At 45.9% G+C, this 15386-nt stretch overlaps 1 protein-coding gene across 1 annotated transcript in view; it reads right to left on the minus strand.

The window, feature by feature from the left end:
* Nucleotides 1-15386, minus strand: part of SGCG (sarcoglycan gamma) — a 158993-nt gene that overhangs the window by 130696 nt on the left and 12911 nt on the right. Inside the window, exon 3 of the mRNA XM_075061665.1 lies at nt 2401-2488. Coding sequence (XP_074917766.1) covers nt 2401-2488 — 88 coding nt within the window. The remainder of the gene's footprint in view (nt 1-2400; nt 2489-15386) is intronic.

The raw sequence follows: 15386 nt of genomic DNA on the forward strand, positions 1-15386 counted from the left end.
ACAGGTGAAAGAGACATTAACCCTTAGCTATCTGTTTATGACAGGGATGCATATAGAACTGCTCAAATCCTTATGAGGGAACTTGATATTGTTGATCAGCCCTTTCGGATGTAGCTGTCAGCCAGATGTAAGTGTCACGTGTCTTCCTGAGGATTTTGACTGGCTCCAGCAGGTCATAATTTTTTGGCATTGCAAACTGTCCAGGCAGAGATGTATATATGCTTTAAGGGATTTCTCCTGGAAAACATCCAATGGAATTTCAAGAATGTCCATCTTCCAGCATAATGATTCTTGAAATGTTTTATAATCATTTGGCTGTATGCTTGATGACAATTGTACCACAGCCTTATCAAGTGTTGAACAGGAAACGGGCAACAGTATTATCTGACAGCAGCCTGAAAATCCTCTTCCTCAGAGCCCTGATCTTTTTGGCTTTATATCTGTGTGGAGAGCAGGACCTAACTGTGGATGGGGCTGCAAAAGCTGAGTTCCTGGCTGTCTGTAAGCAGTTGATGCCAAATATGGCCAAGGAAGATGGTAAGGGTATGGGGCAGGAGGCCAGACGGGGAGATACCATGAGAGGTGTACCATTTAGAACCTCTAGGTCTAGCATTATAATAATGTGCCTCTGAATCCTTTTCAGAACCATAGGGATCAAAGACCTGGACCTGTGGGTGTGTGCTGGCAATGTATCCCTACTATGCTCCAAATCTTAAGAGGAGAAAAATTATTTCTCTCCTAGAGCTGGAACTGTCTTAACTGGGGTCTCAGGTAAAACTTCAGTGTGTCCCTCAGTTGGTATCGCCAAAGTAATAGGCACTGTAGTAAGCTATTAGCTGGTATTGAAATTGTTATGTTCATCCAAGACAAAAGTGGTTATTCCGAGACAGTCAGATCACCCAGTATCGAGTAAACTGTTGGTATTAAGAATGTTACTACCACAGACAGGTGGACAGAAGCTATCAGGACCCCAGTGGTGGGTACCAATGTTGCCAGTACCAAGAGCCTTGGTGCAGAAGGATCTGAAGAGGGGCATATAGACCTCTCCAGCAAAAATAGCATGCGGTGAGCTCTCTTACCTTTGTGTTCTCTTACAGAATGACTTTCAAATGGCACATTTGTCAGGAATGTATCCTTTACTCAGGCACAATAGGTCCATTATTAAGCAGCATTACTATACCACAAGATGGGCAGTTTTTAAACCTAGGAGACTTTTTTTTCCATCCATAAGTACTGGACCTGGTACTGGGAAAGTCTCATTAGGAAAACTAATGAAAAACAATATGGACTTTTTTTTAAAAGGGAGAATAAAAGTCTAAAACTATTACTAACTGTTAACTAACAATCTAAAACTACAATGATCATGAACTATTTATACTAGAAAGTATAAATCACACAATGAATGAGAGGGTTGGATAATGCCAAAGTTTTTATTCATAGCAATAGGTGGTAAGAAAGAACTAAGGGAGTGTTTGGGTCATGCCACCCTTTATGCTCTTGGGTAGGGGAGTACTAAGCCACGTAGGGTGCAGGTATGGCCCCAACAGCCACTGCTGGTCAAAAGAATCCAAACTCGAATGCATGGGGTGAATGTGCACGAAATGTGAAATACGTATGGACAAACACTCAAAGAAGAATGCTTGTCTTTTTAAGGAGTTCTGGATTCCTCAACATAAGGTGATAATTCTTTCTAAAAAATATATTCAAAAAGAGTAAACAAATTATTGAACCAACACTTCAAAAATGAAGACAATATTAGAGTTTTTTGTAGTGTAGATAATCCAGCAGTCACCAGAATTTGAAGAAATAACATAATTCAAGCATTTTACTCTACCTAATTTTCTCCAGAGCACTTTGAAGGAGGAAGTTTACTTTGGACAGCTCTGTTAATTGCCTCAGGCATGGTACACCATTGTAGTGAATGTAAAGGCAAGCACTCAAGACCATGTCAAATTTGAAATTACCACATCCAAATTCCTGCTGATACCCCTACTACTGTTTCAATGAACTGCAACAGCATACATATTATTTCCTCCAGTCAGTTACACCCCTAAACTGCCTAATTTAAACAAATACAGCCATTAAAAAGTGTGAAAGAAAAACAGAAAGTAGAACCATTTAAACAATTTTGTAAAAAGCTAATAACAGTGAGACAAAAACAGACAGCCACACCTTTGGTTTTCCTGTCAAAACCTGCAGGAAACAAATGCTTTATACATTTATGGAGTTACCAATTAATTGGTGAGTGAGAAATACGACCTTAGTACATATTGAGTGGCAGGTGGGCTATTCAAATGAACAATTAGCATGTATACTGACCTTTACACGTTCAAAACTCTTTACATATATTCATTAAAATCCATACAAAACGCTAAACAAAAGAAAATAATTTAGACTTACCCACATTTAATCTGCCTGTGACTTCACCATCTGAATTGCGTGCATTCACAGTCACATTATGAGTAGACTGCAGAAGTAGTGATGAGTCCTACAGTATCAAGAAAGATTTGCAGTTTTAGCAGAACAAATAGATTTCAAAACAATTTATATAATTTATCATTGCCATATATATTATTAATAAAGTTATGAAAAGAGCCTTTGGAATAGAAAACCAGCCAAAGAGTGAAAGCAGCAAAGAATCCTGTGGCACCTTATAGACTAACAGATGTTTTGGAGCATGAGCTTTCGTTTTGGAGCACAAAAGCTCATGCTCCAAAACATCTGTTAGTCTATAAGGTGCCACAGGATTCTTTGCTGTTTTTACAAATCCAGACTAACATGGCTACCCCTCTGATACCAAAGAGTGAAGTGTCTGAATTAATCTTTTGAGTTTAGAGCTCTCATTTAGTTGACAGATGTAACATAAACCAGAAAACCTAATTATTTGAATAGGCACTCAACATACTGATGAGCAGCAGAGATGGACCCAAATTACAATCCTCGATTGAAATACCCTTTTAACTTTGGAGACATTCAGATTGGGAGCTGGTCCCCACCTCTATAATCAGTCTAACCAAAGTCCCCAATCCAGCTCCCTTTTCCCCCAAATTCGTGGCTGGGATTACCTCTGACTGGCAGTTATCCATAAATAACTACACCATGTTTTCCTTCCAAATCTCCCTTTTTCTGATGGTGTAGGTAGATGAGGAAGTCAATATTGTATTTTTATGACCCCACACACTTTTTCCCCCAGACTATTCCCCACTTTTGGTCACTCTAGAACAGAAAATATGGTAGATATATTTGGAAATGGCAGCATGTGGTACAAAGTGATTATCAATTCCCCAAAACATTCAATATAAAATCTTAGAGAACCACATTGAGAATAATATACCATCTTATGGGAATCAATTCATACAATAAATATGTATTTTTCCCTCTTTGCAGGAGAAAGAAACTATTAAAACTTGATAGCTGGAATGACTTGGTAAAATTTCGATGAAGTCTCCTGTTGAAATGCCATAACACTATAGGTTTGAATCATTTATTGTTTTCTTTCCAGAACTTTTTTTAAATTAAAACACAAACAAAAACCACCTTATTCAAAATACACAAACATAATTAAAAAATGTAGTCCTAAAGTGATCAAAATCTATAACATTAGCCCAACAGATACAATTGCTGGCAATCTATCTTTTGATAAAAGTTTAGCACTTGAGTCCCAGAGTTCCTGCACTCCCACAGAAAACTAGTCATTGAAAAACGAAGAATGATGATGAAAGCTGTGTAAACTAATGTTATGATCCAAGGCTTCCACCTTGAAAACACACACATACTTAACTTTAAGTGTGAGTAGTCCCTCTGGGTCCAGTGTCAGGACAGAATTGCGTTTAATGTAGAAATATAACTGTGTTGTAAATAAAACAAACCCACTGAGTCAAGTTAGCCATTTTGTCAAGGTGGCACGTAATCAAGCAGGTGACAAATAATGGAGCAACAGTTATTTCACACTTCAGTGCATTAGACGATACAACCTGAAAACAACTAACCAATAAATAAAAGATTTAAAAAAAATCAGACCTGAAACCAAAAAACAATGGTAACTTACTTACAATAACTCTTGTTCTTCAAGATGTTTTATGCACATATACATTCCACCTTAGGTATGTGTGTGCCCAGTGTTCTTGAGTCAGAGACCTTTGCCAGAAGTACCATGAGGGAACGCATATGCCTCTGCTCTCCTCATGCACTCAGACAAAAGCATAAAAGAGGCATGTGTGTCATCTTCCTCTCTGTTCTGCTTGTGAAAGTATTAACCAAAGTCACAGGACAGGTGGAAGGATTGTGGAATTTATATGTGCACAACACATCTCCAAAAAAACAAAAAAACAGCTACTGTAGGTAAGTAACTGTTGGTTTTTTTTCCTTCAAGTAATTGGGCATGTATTGTGATACAACATGACCAGAGGGCAGCAGGAGAGGGTCAGAAGGGAGCCTTATTCCCTGTAAGGGGAAGAAAGTTTGCTATAGATTAACTAGAGCACCTGAAGCCAATTAGAGCACATGCAGTCAGTCACATGGTAAAAACCCCTGCTTCAATCAGACAGTGTGGGAGTTGGAGCAGAAAGGATTGGTATTGGAGCAGAGAACAGTCTGAAGGAGTTGGAGCAGAGAAGATTGGTTTTGGAACAGAGAACAGTTTGAAGGGAAGCAAAGGAAAGTTTGGAGGAGTGCTGCAGTGGGCTAAGAAGTCCAAGACCCTAGGTAAGGGTCACCTGGCTTGTGCAGAGGGAGGGCAGGAAGCCTCCCCACAAGCTGAAGGGCAGGAAAGGGAAGTAGCCCAGGGGAAGGAACCACCAGTTCAAGTGGTTCACCGCTATCCTCAGGGCCCCTGGGCTGGGACCTGGTCCCTCCCTCTCCACTCCCCTCCTTAAGGACACTAGTGGGGCAATTAATATTCCAATTCAGGGGCAAGAAATGGTGCCCTGAACCCCCCCAAAGGAGAGAAAGTGTGAGACCCATCATAATAGTGCTGGCAATTTGCCACAGTATACATTCCATTTTAGGTGACTCTGTAGCAGTTTCCTTACAGGTGGTGAGGCTTTGGATCATCCGAAGAAAGACTGCAACATGGATTTACTAAAGTTAGCATAGTCACAAGAGGCTTGAGTGATGGCATGTCTGAAAGAGGTATGTACAGATGACCTCATTGCCACTTTACATATATTTGTTATGGGAACACTGATCAGAAAGGCTGATGAAGTGGACTGGGCCCTGACAGAGTGAGCTATTATTCTCACTGGAGGAAAGACTTTCACAAGATCATAGCATCGCTTGACACAGACAGAGATCCAGTGCAATATACATTGAGTTGACACTGGTTGGCATTTGATTCTCTTGGCCTAGGCTATGAAAAGCCTGTTAGAAGTTCTGAATGCATTACTGTGGTCAAGGTAGAATGCCAAAGCTCCACAAAGCATGAACTGTTTCCTGAGTGTTGGATGAATGAGGTGTGAGGAATAATACAGAAATTGTATCCTTATAACAAACCATATAATAGGGGTCGACTAACATGTTGCAGTTTGGAAATCCTTCTTATTGAAGTAATTGCTACGTTTTAGTTGACAGTGCATACCCTGAAGGCCTAAAGGTTGTTGAAAAGTTGTTATAGCTGCTAGATGGACCCTAAAATAATCCTTACAGATAATCCTGATTTTTTAAGAGTCATAGTATAGTCTAAAATACGTGGAAGAGTTGCTGAGGTTGGGGATATTTGCTGGGCCATTTCTGCAGGTAATTATGTCAAGACGAGGACTTTCTACTGTGTAATAGAAGAGAAAGTTACTCATCTTGCAGTAACTGAGATTCTTCGAGATGTGTCCCTGTGGGTGCTCCACTCCAGGGTGACGGTGCGTCCCGGTGCTGTTGATCGGAGATTTTCGGTAGCAGTGCCTGGCTGGGGCGCACACATTCAGATGATATCTCCCATCTAGTTGGAATCTTCCGGAGTGCATGCGCCCCACATCCTCCTCAGTTCCTTCTCTACCGTGGAGAATCATGTCAGTATTCCAAAGTAGAGGGGATGGGGTGGAGAGTGGAGCACCCACAGGGACACACATCTCGAAGAACCTCAGTTACTGCAAGATGAGTAACTTTCTCTTCTTCTTCGAGTGCTGTCCCTGTGGGTGCTCCACTCTAGGTGAATGTATAGCAGTATCCACTATGGTTGGTGGGACTTTGGAATGCGGCAGGAGTATGTAGAATAGTACTTGTAGCCTACTATTGTGTCTGCCATGGTGTCTTGCGTGAGAGCATAGATGTTTGCAAAATTGTGTTTGAATGACCAAGTAGCATTTGCAGATATCAGGAAATGGGACGTTTGTGTAGGAAGGCAATGGATGCCGACATGGCTCTAGTGGGAATGAGTTCTAATATCGGGACCGGATTGAAGATTTTTCGCACGGTACAGATCTGATCAGTCAGAGATCCCACTTTGATCAGGCGTTGTTTAGAAGAAAGCAAGTACCTTTCGATCTCTGCGCATGAAACAAAGAGTCTTGGAGACTTGTGAAATGGTTAGTCCTGTCTAAAATAAAAGGCAATTGCTCGCCTGAGTCGGAGACTATGCAGGGTTGCCTCTTTGCGGAGTTTTGTTGAGGTTTGGGATAGGAGAGGTAAACACATAGGTTGGTTGAAGTGGAAGGTCGATACAACCTTAGGAAGAAATTAGGATGTGGTCTCAAGTGAACTATCTTGAGAAGATTGTGTAGGGAGGGTGGGCCATCAGGGCACTCATTTCACCAACTCTCCTTGCCGATATACGGCAACTAAAGAAAGTCACCTTCATGGATATATGGAGATGGAGGAGGTACCCAAGGGCTCAGATGGAGGTTTTCAGAGATCCATGAAAGAATGAGGTTAAATCCATGTAGCCACTGTTGGGTGAATTTCAGGGTAGAGACTTTGCAGGCCGGAGAAAGCGTTTAATGGTGGGGTGGTAAAAGAGTGAGTATCCATTCTAATAGGTCATTGGAGGTGGTAAGTGCGCCAGGTTGCACTTTGAAATGGAGCTGAGCGAACGTCCGTCTGTTTTAGTTTCAGGCGGTAGTCTAGAATGTTAGGGAGGGTCACATTATTGGGTGCTAAATGCTTATGTGAGCACCAAAGAGCAAAACGCTTCCACTAGGTTTTACGAGTGGAGTCTTTCCTATTGTGCAGAAGGACATATTGGACTTGCTTGGAACAGATTAGTTCATGGGCTTAGAACCATGAAGGAACCAGGCTGTGAGGTGGAGCTTTTGGAGCTGGGGGTGAAGAACTCGTCCGTGGTCCTGGTAAAGGAGGTCTGGCCTGTTGGAGAGAGCTCATGGGTAATGGGAGGACATGCGGAGAAGGTAGGAATACCACATCTCTCTTGACCAAGCTAGGGCAATCAGGATGACCTAGGCCTTGTCGTCCACGATCTTCCGAAGAACGCTGTGTAACAGAGGGATTGGTGGGAAGGCGTACAGGAAGTAGTTGTTCCATGGGATGAGGAATGCATCTCCTAGGGATGCTGTCCCGAGTCCCGCCCTGGAGCAAAACAGGAGGCATTTTTGGTTTTGGGTTGTGGCAAAGAGATCTATTGACAGAGTGCCCCAATGGGAGAAAAGCTGTTGGAGTATTGCGGGATGCAGTTCCCATTCATGTTCTGTCAAGAAGTGCCTGCTGAGTGCGTCGGCAGTAGTGTTGTGGTAGCCTGGTAGGTAGTAAGCGATGATTTGTATTTGATGTCGTAGGCACCAATTCCATAGTTGAATGGCTTCCATGCAAAGGGAATGTGATCGGGCTCCCCCTTGTCTGTTTATGTAATACATACATGTTATGTTGTCTGTTAAGACCCGCAGATATTTGTTCTTTATGAGGGGAAGAAAGTGAAGGCATGCTCTCCTCACTGCTTTGAGCTCTAAGAGATTTATGTGTAGATGTGTCTCTGATGCGGACCACCAGCCTTGTGCCCTGTGTTCCCCTAGATGCGCTCCCCAACCGGACAGGGAAGCGTCCGTGGTGAGCATGAGCGTTGTGGATCATTGCTGGAAGGAAACCCTTGTGCAGAGGTTTTCTGGACTTGTCCACCATTGTAGGGAAGCTATAACATTGGGAGGAGGAATTAGCAGCATCCCTAAGGGGTGTCTGTTGGGTTTGAAACTGGAGTTGAGTCAGCCCTGGAGACATCTCATAGGTAGCCTGGTGTGTTGAACCACAAAGGTGGTGGCTGCCATGTGACCAAGGAGCTGCAGGCAGATTCTTTCTTGCATCCTGGGACGAATAGAGAGCGTGCACATGAGCTGCGTGATAGCGAAGAATCTGTTGTATGGGAGAGAGGCCCTGCTCCGGGTTGAGTCGAGATGAACTCCGATGAACTCGATCTGTTGCGTAGGTGTCAGGGTGGATTTTTGGATGTTTATTTGGAGGCCTAGGCTGTGAAAGAGGGAGATGGCGAAACGCGTGGCTTGAAGTGTCTCGCCATAGGAGTCGCTCTTGATGAGACAATCGTCCAGGTAGGGGAACAATGTGACCCTGTGTTTGTGGAGGTGAGCCACGACCACGGCTAGGGTCTTGGAAAAAACACTTGGAGCTGTGGAGAGTCTGAAAGGAAGAACTCTATATTGAAAATGGTCCTGTGATTGTGAACCGTAGGAAGTGTCTGTGAGCTGGATGAATTGATATATGGAAGTAAGCATCTTGTAAGTCGAGGGCTGTGAACCAGTCCCGTTGAACCAGGACAGGTATTATTGTGCCCAGTGTGACTATCTTGAATCTTTGCATCCTCACGAATTTGTTCATTAGGCGTAGGTCTAGTATAGGCCTCTATCTCCCGGTCTTTTTCTGTGTAGGAAAGTAATGGGAGTAGAAACCTATCCCTTGGTGTTGCGTCGGCACAGGTTCCACTCCGCCTAGTTGCAGAAAATGTGCCACTTCTGTGCCAAGTAATTGCTCGTGAGAAGGGTCCCTGACGAGGGACGGGGAAGGGGGAAGGGTAGGATATAAAAGGGATGGAGTAACCAGTCTGAACTATTTCGAGGACCCAGTGGTCCTGTGTAATCCGCTGCCAGGCATGTTGGAAATACTGGAGGCGGTGGCCAAATGGGCAAGTAAGCAGTGGAATCAAGGGGTGGTCATGCAGGCTCTCAACCAACGTTTCAAAACTGTTGTTTATTGCCCGATGGAAGGAAGGTGGTGGCTTGATTTTGATTTTGTCTGCGCTTGGGGGGTCTAGTACGATTCCTAGTTGTGTCATATGGTCGAAGCTGAGGACGATAGTACTGATGTGTGCGTGGTCTTTGGTAGGGTTGGTATTGTTGTCTCCTGGGAAGAGATGGATGAATGCCCGGGGTGCGCAGTGTCTCTCTAGAATCTTTCATGGTGTGGAGGAGTTCAGTTTTTTTGGAGAAGAGTTTGTCCTTATCAAAAGGGAGATCTTCCACTTTGGTCTGGAGTTCTTTAGGAATGCCGGATGCAGAGAGCCATGAGCATCTGCGCATAACCACTGCAGTTGCAGTGGTACGGGCTGCTATGTTCGCCGTGTCTAGAGACGCCTGTAGCGCCGTTCTGGAAATCAGTTGTCCTTTAAATCAATCCTGACTAAAGTCTGCTCTTCTGTCCTCTGGAATGTAGGAGGCAAATTTGAAAAGCTTATTGTAATTATCAAAATCATAACTGGCGAGGAGAGCAGAATAGTTTGCAATCATCGTATTTACGTTCAGCCTTCTTGCAATTCGTACTAGAGAGCTGGGGTTGCCAGAGAGATGTCAGCGTGGCTCCATGAGTGCTTCATTATAGGGAGTGCAATTTTTCAATGGGCGCCAGCATGGATTGAGGATTTTGAGGAGTTTGTGGTTGCGTCTCTTGAACCTCTTGCTTAAGGGAGTATCCTGACTAGTGCCAACCTCGCTAAAAAGTTTCTTGAAAATTGTTTGCATCGTCCATGCCTGTGGAGGTGAAGGGAGGAGGGCTTCATCCAAGGCTAGTGGAGAGTAGGATTTTAGGTGAGTCAGGATATGGCACTAGCTCCATCTCAGGAAGGGGTCGGTACCCTAGAATGGATGGCAGAGAATTGAGCAGCGATGGAAGATGATAGGTAGAGGATTCTGCCATTGACCATTGCAGCCCAGGCAAGGCGAGGCAAACCCGTGCCACCCACGGAGGCAATAGGAAACTGAGGTTCGTTGACCTTGGAGCCATGCCTTGACGGTGGCAAATGCCTTGGGAGAAGCAGGAGGAGAGAGAACTCCACTTTGCGTCTGCTGTAACTGAAGGTCACCTCAGCCCCGAAAGCCAGTTCAGTGGAGAGAGTGCGGTTCAGGAAATTGAGTACCTCCTGTATCTAGGAGCGGAGCGTGAGGCTCCTGTGCACTGAAGTCACTTTGATGAGAATTGTTCGCTCCTGCCTCCCTGGGCTGCAGCTGAGCCTGCTCTCTGCTCAGCTCAATTAGTAGGGAGGAATTGAAACAGACTGTTGCTGCAGCCTGCGTAGAGGTATCCTGCAGGGGTCTTGCTGCGGTGCGCTGTTAGAAGACTGCTGGGTGCCGATATTCTTCTCGATGCCAAGCTGAGTGCGCTTTGTCGCACTGCAGTCTGTTTTCGTGCTGAGGCAGAGCGTGCTGTCAGGACCGTGCTGCTTTTTAGCGCCGAAACTGATTGGCTGTGGCACCGCGGCCGTTTTGTCGTTGCTGCTGAACGTGCTTGTCGCACCGCGGCCATTGTCGGCTGCCAGGCGAGGAATGCGGTGCTGGTGCTGTGGCGTATGCGGTGCTGAGGAAGTGAGTGTCTGCGCCCGCGGCCGTCACGTTGAGGGGACCGATTCCCCAAGACCTTCCGGTGCGGGAGTCGGGTCCCTGCCTCTGTGCTCTGTCAGCAGCCGTTGCTGAGGCATTAGAGCAGGCTGAGGCTCCTGCCTTTGGTGCTGTCAGCACCAAGGGTAGGGATCTCACGGGAGACCTCCTACCCTTGTTAGAGTCTCTTCTGTGAGACTGTTGTGCTTCTTGCCTCCACGCCAGGGAGGGTGAAGCAACGCTCCCCACCAGTTCCGATCTGGCTGGGGAGCGTGTGGGAGTGGGTTTAACCTTTCCTGTCTCTGACAGCGGCTGCAGGGATTTTGAGCAGCAGATCCCTGTCATGACAAGCTCTTGATTTGAGACTCGCGCAATGGAGGCACTTCGCGGGGCTGTGGGTGTCCCCGAGGCACTTCACACAGTGCGAGTGCCCATCTGACCATGGCATGGATTCCTGACAAGAGATGCATCTTTTAAATCCTGAAGCTCCTGGCATTATGAATTAGAGACGTTAGTCTAAAAGGTGCCACAGGATTCTTTGCTGCTTTTATGGATCCAGACTAACACGGCTACCCCTCTGATATTTAACTACACTAAAGGAAGGGAAACAACTGGGAAGTAATTAATAATTATTTCTATTTCCTATCAAGACTAGGGAAGAAAAAGGCAGCACTGCCACGAGTCCCGTTTTCAGCCAAGGATGGTTGAGAAGGAACTGAGGAGGGTGTGGGGCACACGCACTCAGGAAGATTCCATCTAGACGAGAGATATCATCTGAGTGCGTGCGCCCCAACCAGGCACTGCTACCGAAAATCCTTGATCAAGAGCGCCGAGATGCACCGTCACCCTAGAGTGGAGCACCCACAGGGACAGCACTCAAAGAAGAACCTCCAGCACCTCCCTTGAACAGGAGCTTTCTAGGTGTTGGAACCAAGCAGGAGCCATGCCTTGAGATGGAGAATCCCCAAGTTGGGATGCAGGGTACGTCATTTGTTCTGTGAGAGGAGGTGTGGAATGGGAGGGAGGGAGGGAGGGAGATCAGCAGGCATATCATGAGCTGTGACAGGTAAGAGTACCAGGTCTGTCTCTGAAAGAAGAAGCAAACAGAATGACATGGGCTCCATCCCTTTTCGTTTTCAGCAGGACCTTCAGCAGTAGGGAAAAAAAGAGAAGGTCCTTGTCCCATGGGAGAAGGAGAGCATTGTTCAGGGAGTGCTGTCTCATCCCCCTCTGGAGCAGTAGCACGGTAAGTGGTGAACAGGTCTGTGGATAATGTTCCCAATTGTCTGAATAGGTCATGAAATACTGTTGGGTGTATATCCCATTATTAGTTGTGCGGGACTTTGCAACTGAGATTTTCTGCTCTTGAGTTTTGTGTGCCTAGGAGGTAAGCTGCAGACAGTGTAAGATTGTGGGAGATGCACCAGTTCCATAACCTCATTGCACCATGCATAGAGAAGGTGACCTGGCTCCCTGCTGCCAATTGATGTAGTACATACAGCCTATGTTGTCCATTAGGATCTTAATAATTGGTCCCAGTCACTGTGGTACGCTGCCACTCAGTGGCCAAATGGATGTGGAATGATGCTAGGCTGTGTCATTCAGGGGGAATGGTCTAACAGTGCCTCAGCTTGTCTCAACTCAAAGTGGTATGTAGACATAGAGGGCTAGGACAAGAATTGTAGGCCAGATGGTTTGTGTTTAGGGAATTTCCCTTTCTTTCTTTGTAGCTCGTAGTGGCTCTGAGGATGGTATTAAGACTCTTGTGGTCTGTGCTGGGACTGGGGACTAAATCATCTCTTTTGTCCCAGTATATAGATAACCAGTGACCAGAGGGTAGCCCTCGAGACCTTCAGGGTATGAAGGGAGGTGTTAGTCTTCTCGGCAAAGAGCTTTGTGCCCTCAAAGGAAAGGTCCTTAACCATGGACTGCATCTCTTTCAGGAATCCCCACAAATGAAGCCATGACACTCGTTGCATCACCACAGCTGTGGAAATGGACCTAGCCACCATGTCAGCCACGTCAAGGGCAGATTACAGCAATGTCTTTGCCACTAATTGGCCATCTAGGATAATCACCTTAAAGGAGTCATGATATGTCTCTGCGAACTTTTCAACAAAGTAATTTAGTTGAGAGTACTTTATGTAGTTGTATTTCGCCATGAGGGTTTGGTAGTTGGCGATACTGCAGAGTGGCCGAGGAATACGCTTTTCTGCCTGAAAAAATCAAGGTGCTTCCAATCCCTATCATAGGAAGTAGCCCTTGACTGATGTTGTCAGCTGTGGTAGCCGACAGCATCCACCACAATGGAGTTGGGTGGCAGGTGGGAAAATAGGAATTCAGAGTCCTTGGTGAGGACATAGTATTTTTTGTTTGCTTGCTTGCAGGTTGGTGTCACTGGTGCTGGCATTTGCCACATAGTCTTTGCAGGGTCTAAAATGGCTTCATTAATCAGCAGGGAAATCTTTGAGGAGGATGAAGGGTGGAGGATGTCAAGGAGCTGATGGTAGGCATCCTTGACTTCCTCCAATGGTATATGGAGAGTGTCTGCCACCCTTTTTGCCAGCTCCTGGAAAAGACAAAATTTGTCTGCCAAAGATGGAGATGTGATGCCTTTGTCTGGAGAAGGGGAAGATATGGTCCGCAGTGTCACTTCTGCCTCGGTACCAGCTTCCTGTTCTTCTATCTCTTGAGGTTGTTCCAAAGCTTTGGATGCTGTGGCCAAGGGGGTGTGCCTGGAGGATTCTCGGGTAAAGCTTGAAGCTCGAGAGGCATGCTGTCAGTGCACCACTCAACAGGGCCGGTGCAAGGATGTTTCACACCCTAGGCAAAACTTCCACCTTGGGCCCTCCCCCCTCGCACCCTCACCCTGAGGCACCCCCCTCCCGCGGCAGCTCCCCCCCTCTGCCTTGAGGCATCCCCCCCGCGGCAGCTCCACACCCCCCACCCTACTGGAAGCACACACCTACTCAGCCCCAGCTACCGCGCCTCGCCTCCTCGCTGAAGCACGCTCCCCCCACCTTACTTGCTGCAGGCAAGCTTGCCCGCCGTTTCCATGCCCCAGCTCCTCCGCCTAAATGCGGTGGCGACTGGGCTGCTGAAGATCCGGCTGCCGCCAGTTGCAGCTGAAGAAAATGGCTACCCCAAATCTTAGTGCTCCAGGCGACCGCTCTAGGTCGCCCAAATGGTTGCACACCGCTGTGATGCAAGAACGTAAACAGGTTATCGTGGGATTATTATCCGCAAACATTCTGTTAGCTGGACGACAATTTTCTTTCCAGCTTTTATATTGCTCCCATTATCTGTCCTAGACCACACAAGTTTTTCTATAAGGCAGTGACATCTCTCTAACTGGTGAAGGAATAGTTTCTGTCATAACAGCTTCCCGTGTCTCGTAATGCGACACAAATCCAAGAAGTGTTCCTTTATGGAATATGTGAATCAGTCTCAAATTCTCTGTCTCTGAAGTAGGGGCCGTATCCACAAACTGAATGATTATGATCATGATTGATTCATGTTGGCCATGCATCTGGAGTAAACAATATAGAATAATCAAAAAGTATTATTACAGCATGAGCAGATGCTAGGATTTTTTGTTTGATGGATTGGATAGAAGGCTGAAATAAGCTCAATTATGCATTACCTTTCCTACGGAACAATACATTCATTAAGAGATCACAGGATGACTTTGTCCTTAAAATTAAAGACAATGTTTGATTGAACATCAGAAATACAGCCCTGTTTTGGTCACCTTATACTTCTTTCCCTTCATTTTTCTCATAATCAAATCTATCATTTTTTCTCCACTTTTATAATATTGAATTATGATATTAATAGAAATTAAGAATGGCAGATACTGCCAATCATAAATGGGTATACAGGGTTAGTAGGAAGGAAAGCAGACATGGTTCAGGTCAGTGGGGGGATAGGTTTGGCTGGAGTGGAAGGGAAGCAGGACTGTGTTGGATCAGGGGGGGGATAAGCTCAAGTGGATTTGAGCAATTTGGCCCTTGAGCTAAAACCCATAGGGTTATGGGAGTTTCTAATCCTTGAGGGGGCCAATTGGGGGACCCTTGTCCTGCTATTTACAAGCAGGGCGTTTGGAACTAAGATGACGCTCTGGAGAGTCCCCTCCCTCCAACCCTATGATGGATGCTATGATTTTATGAATACTAGAATAGGAATATCCTGGTTAGCTGGGGAAGGGGAAGCAGATGGTTTGGTCCAGTGGGGTTCAGTATTGGCTGAGGAGGTGCAAGGGGAAGCCAGAAATGAGATTGGGTGTGGAGGGACGGTGGACAGATGGGTAGGATTCAATATCAGCTGCAAGGTGAAAATGGGCATTCTCCTCTTCACAGTCCTGGATGCAGCAGTGAGGTCAAGTCACAGGGAATGAAAGTGTGTCACCGAAGTCCATCCTGCGCCAGGGCTGCGAGTTGAATGCTGTGGCTCTCCCGCTCTGGCAAGGGGTGGGCAGGAAGGACTGTGAGCAGAAGGGTAGCGGTCCTCACACCAAAGCAGGGTGGGAGAGTAGATAAAGCTGGGGGTAGGAGGGTGGGTTAAAAATGCAGATAGTTGCCCCTCCATGTGAGAGAGCCCGTCAGAACTGCCAAGCCAACCATACCTCCCATG

This window comes from Chelonoidis abingdonii, chromosome 1, assembly GCF_003597395.2.
Source record: "Chelonoidis abingdonii isolate Lonesome George chromosome 1, CheloAbing_2.0, whole genome shotgun sequence".
In the NCBI taxonomy this organism is placed as follows: domain Eukaryota; kingdom Metazoa; phylum Chordata; order Testudines; family Testudinidae; genus Chelonoidis; species Chelonoidis abingdonii.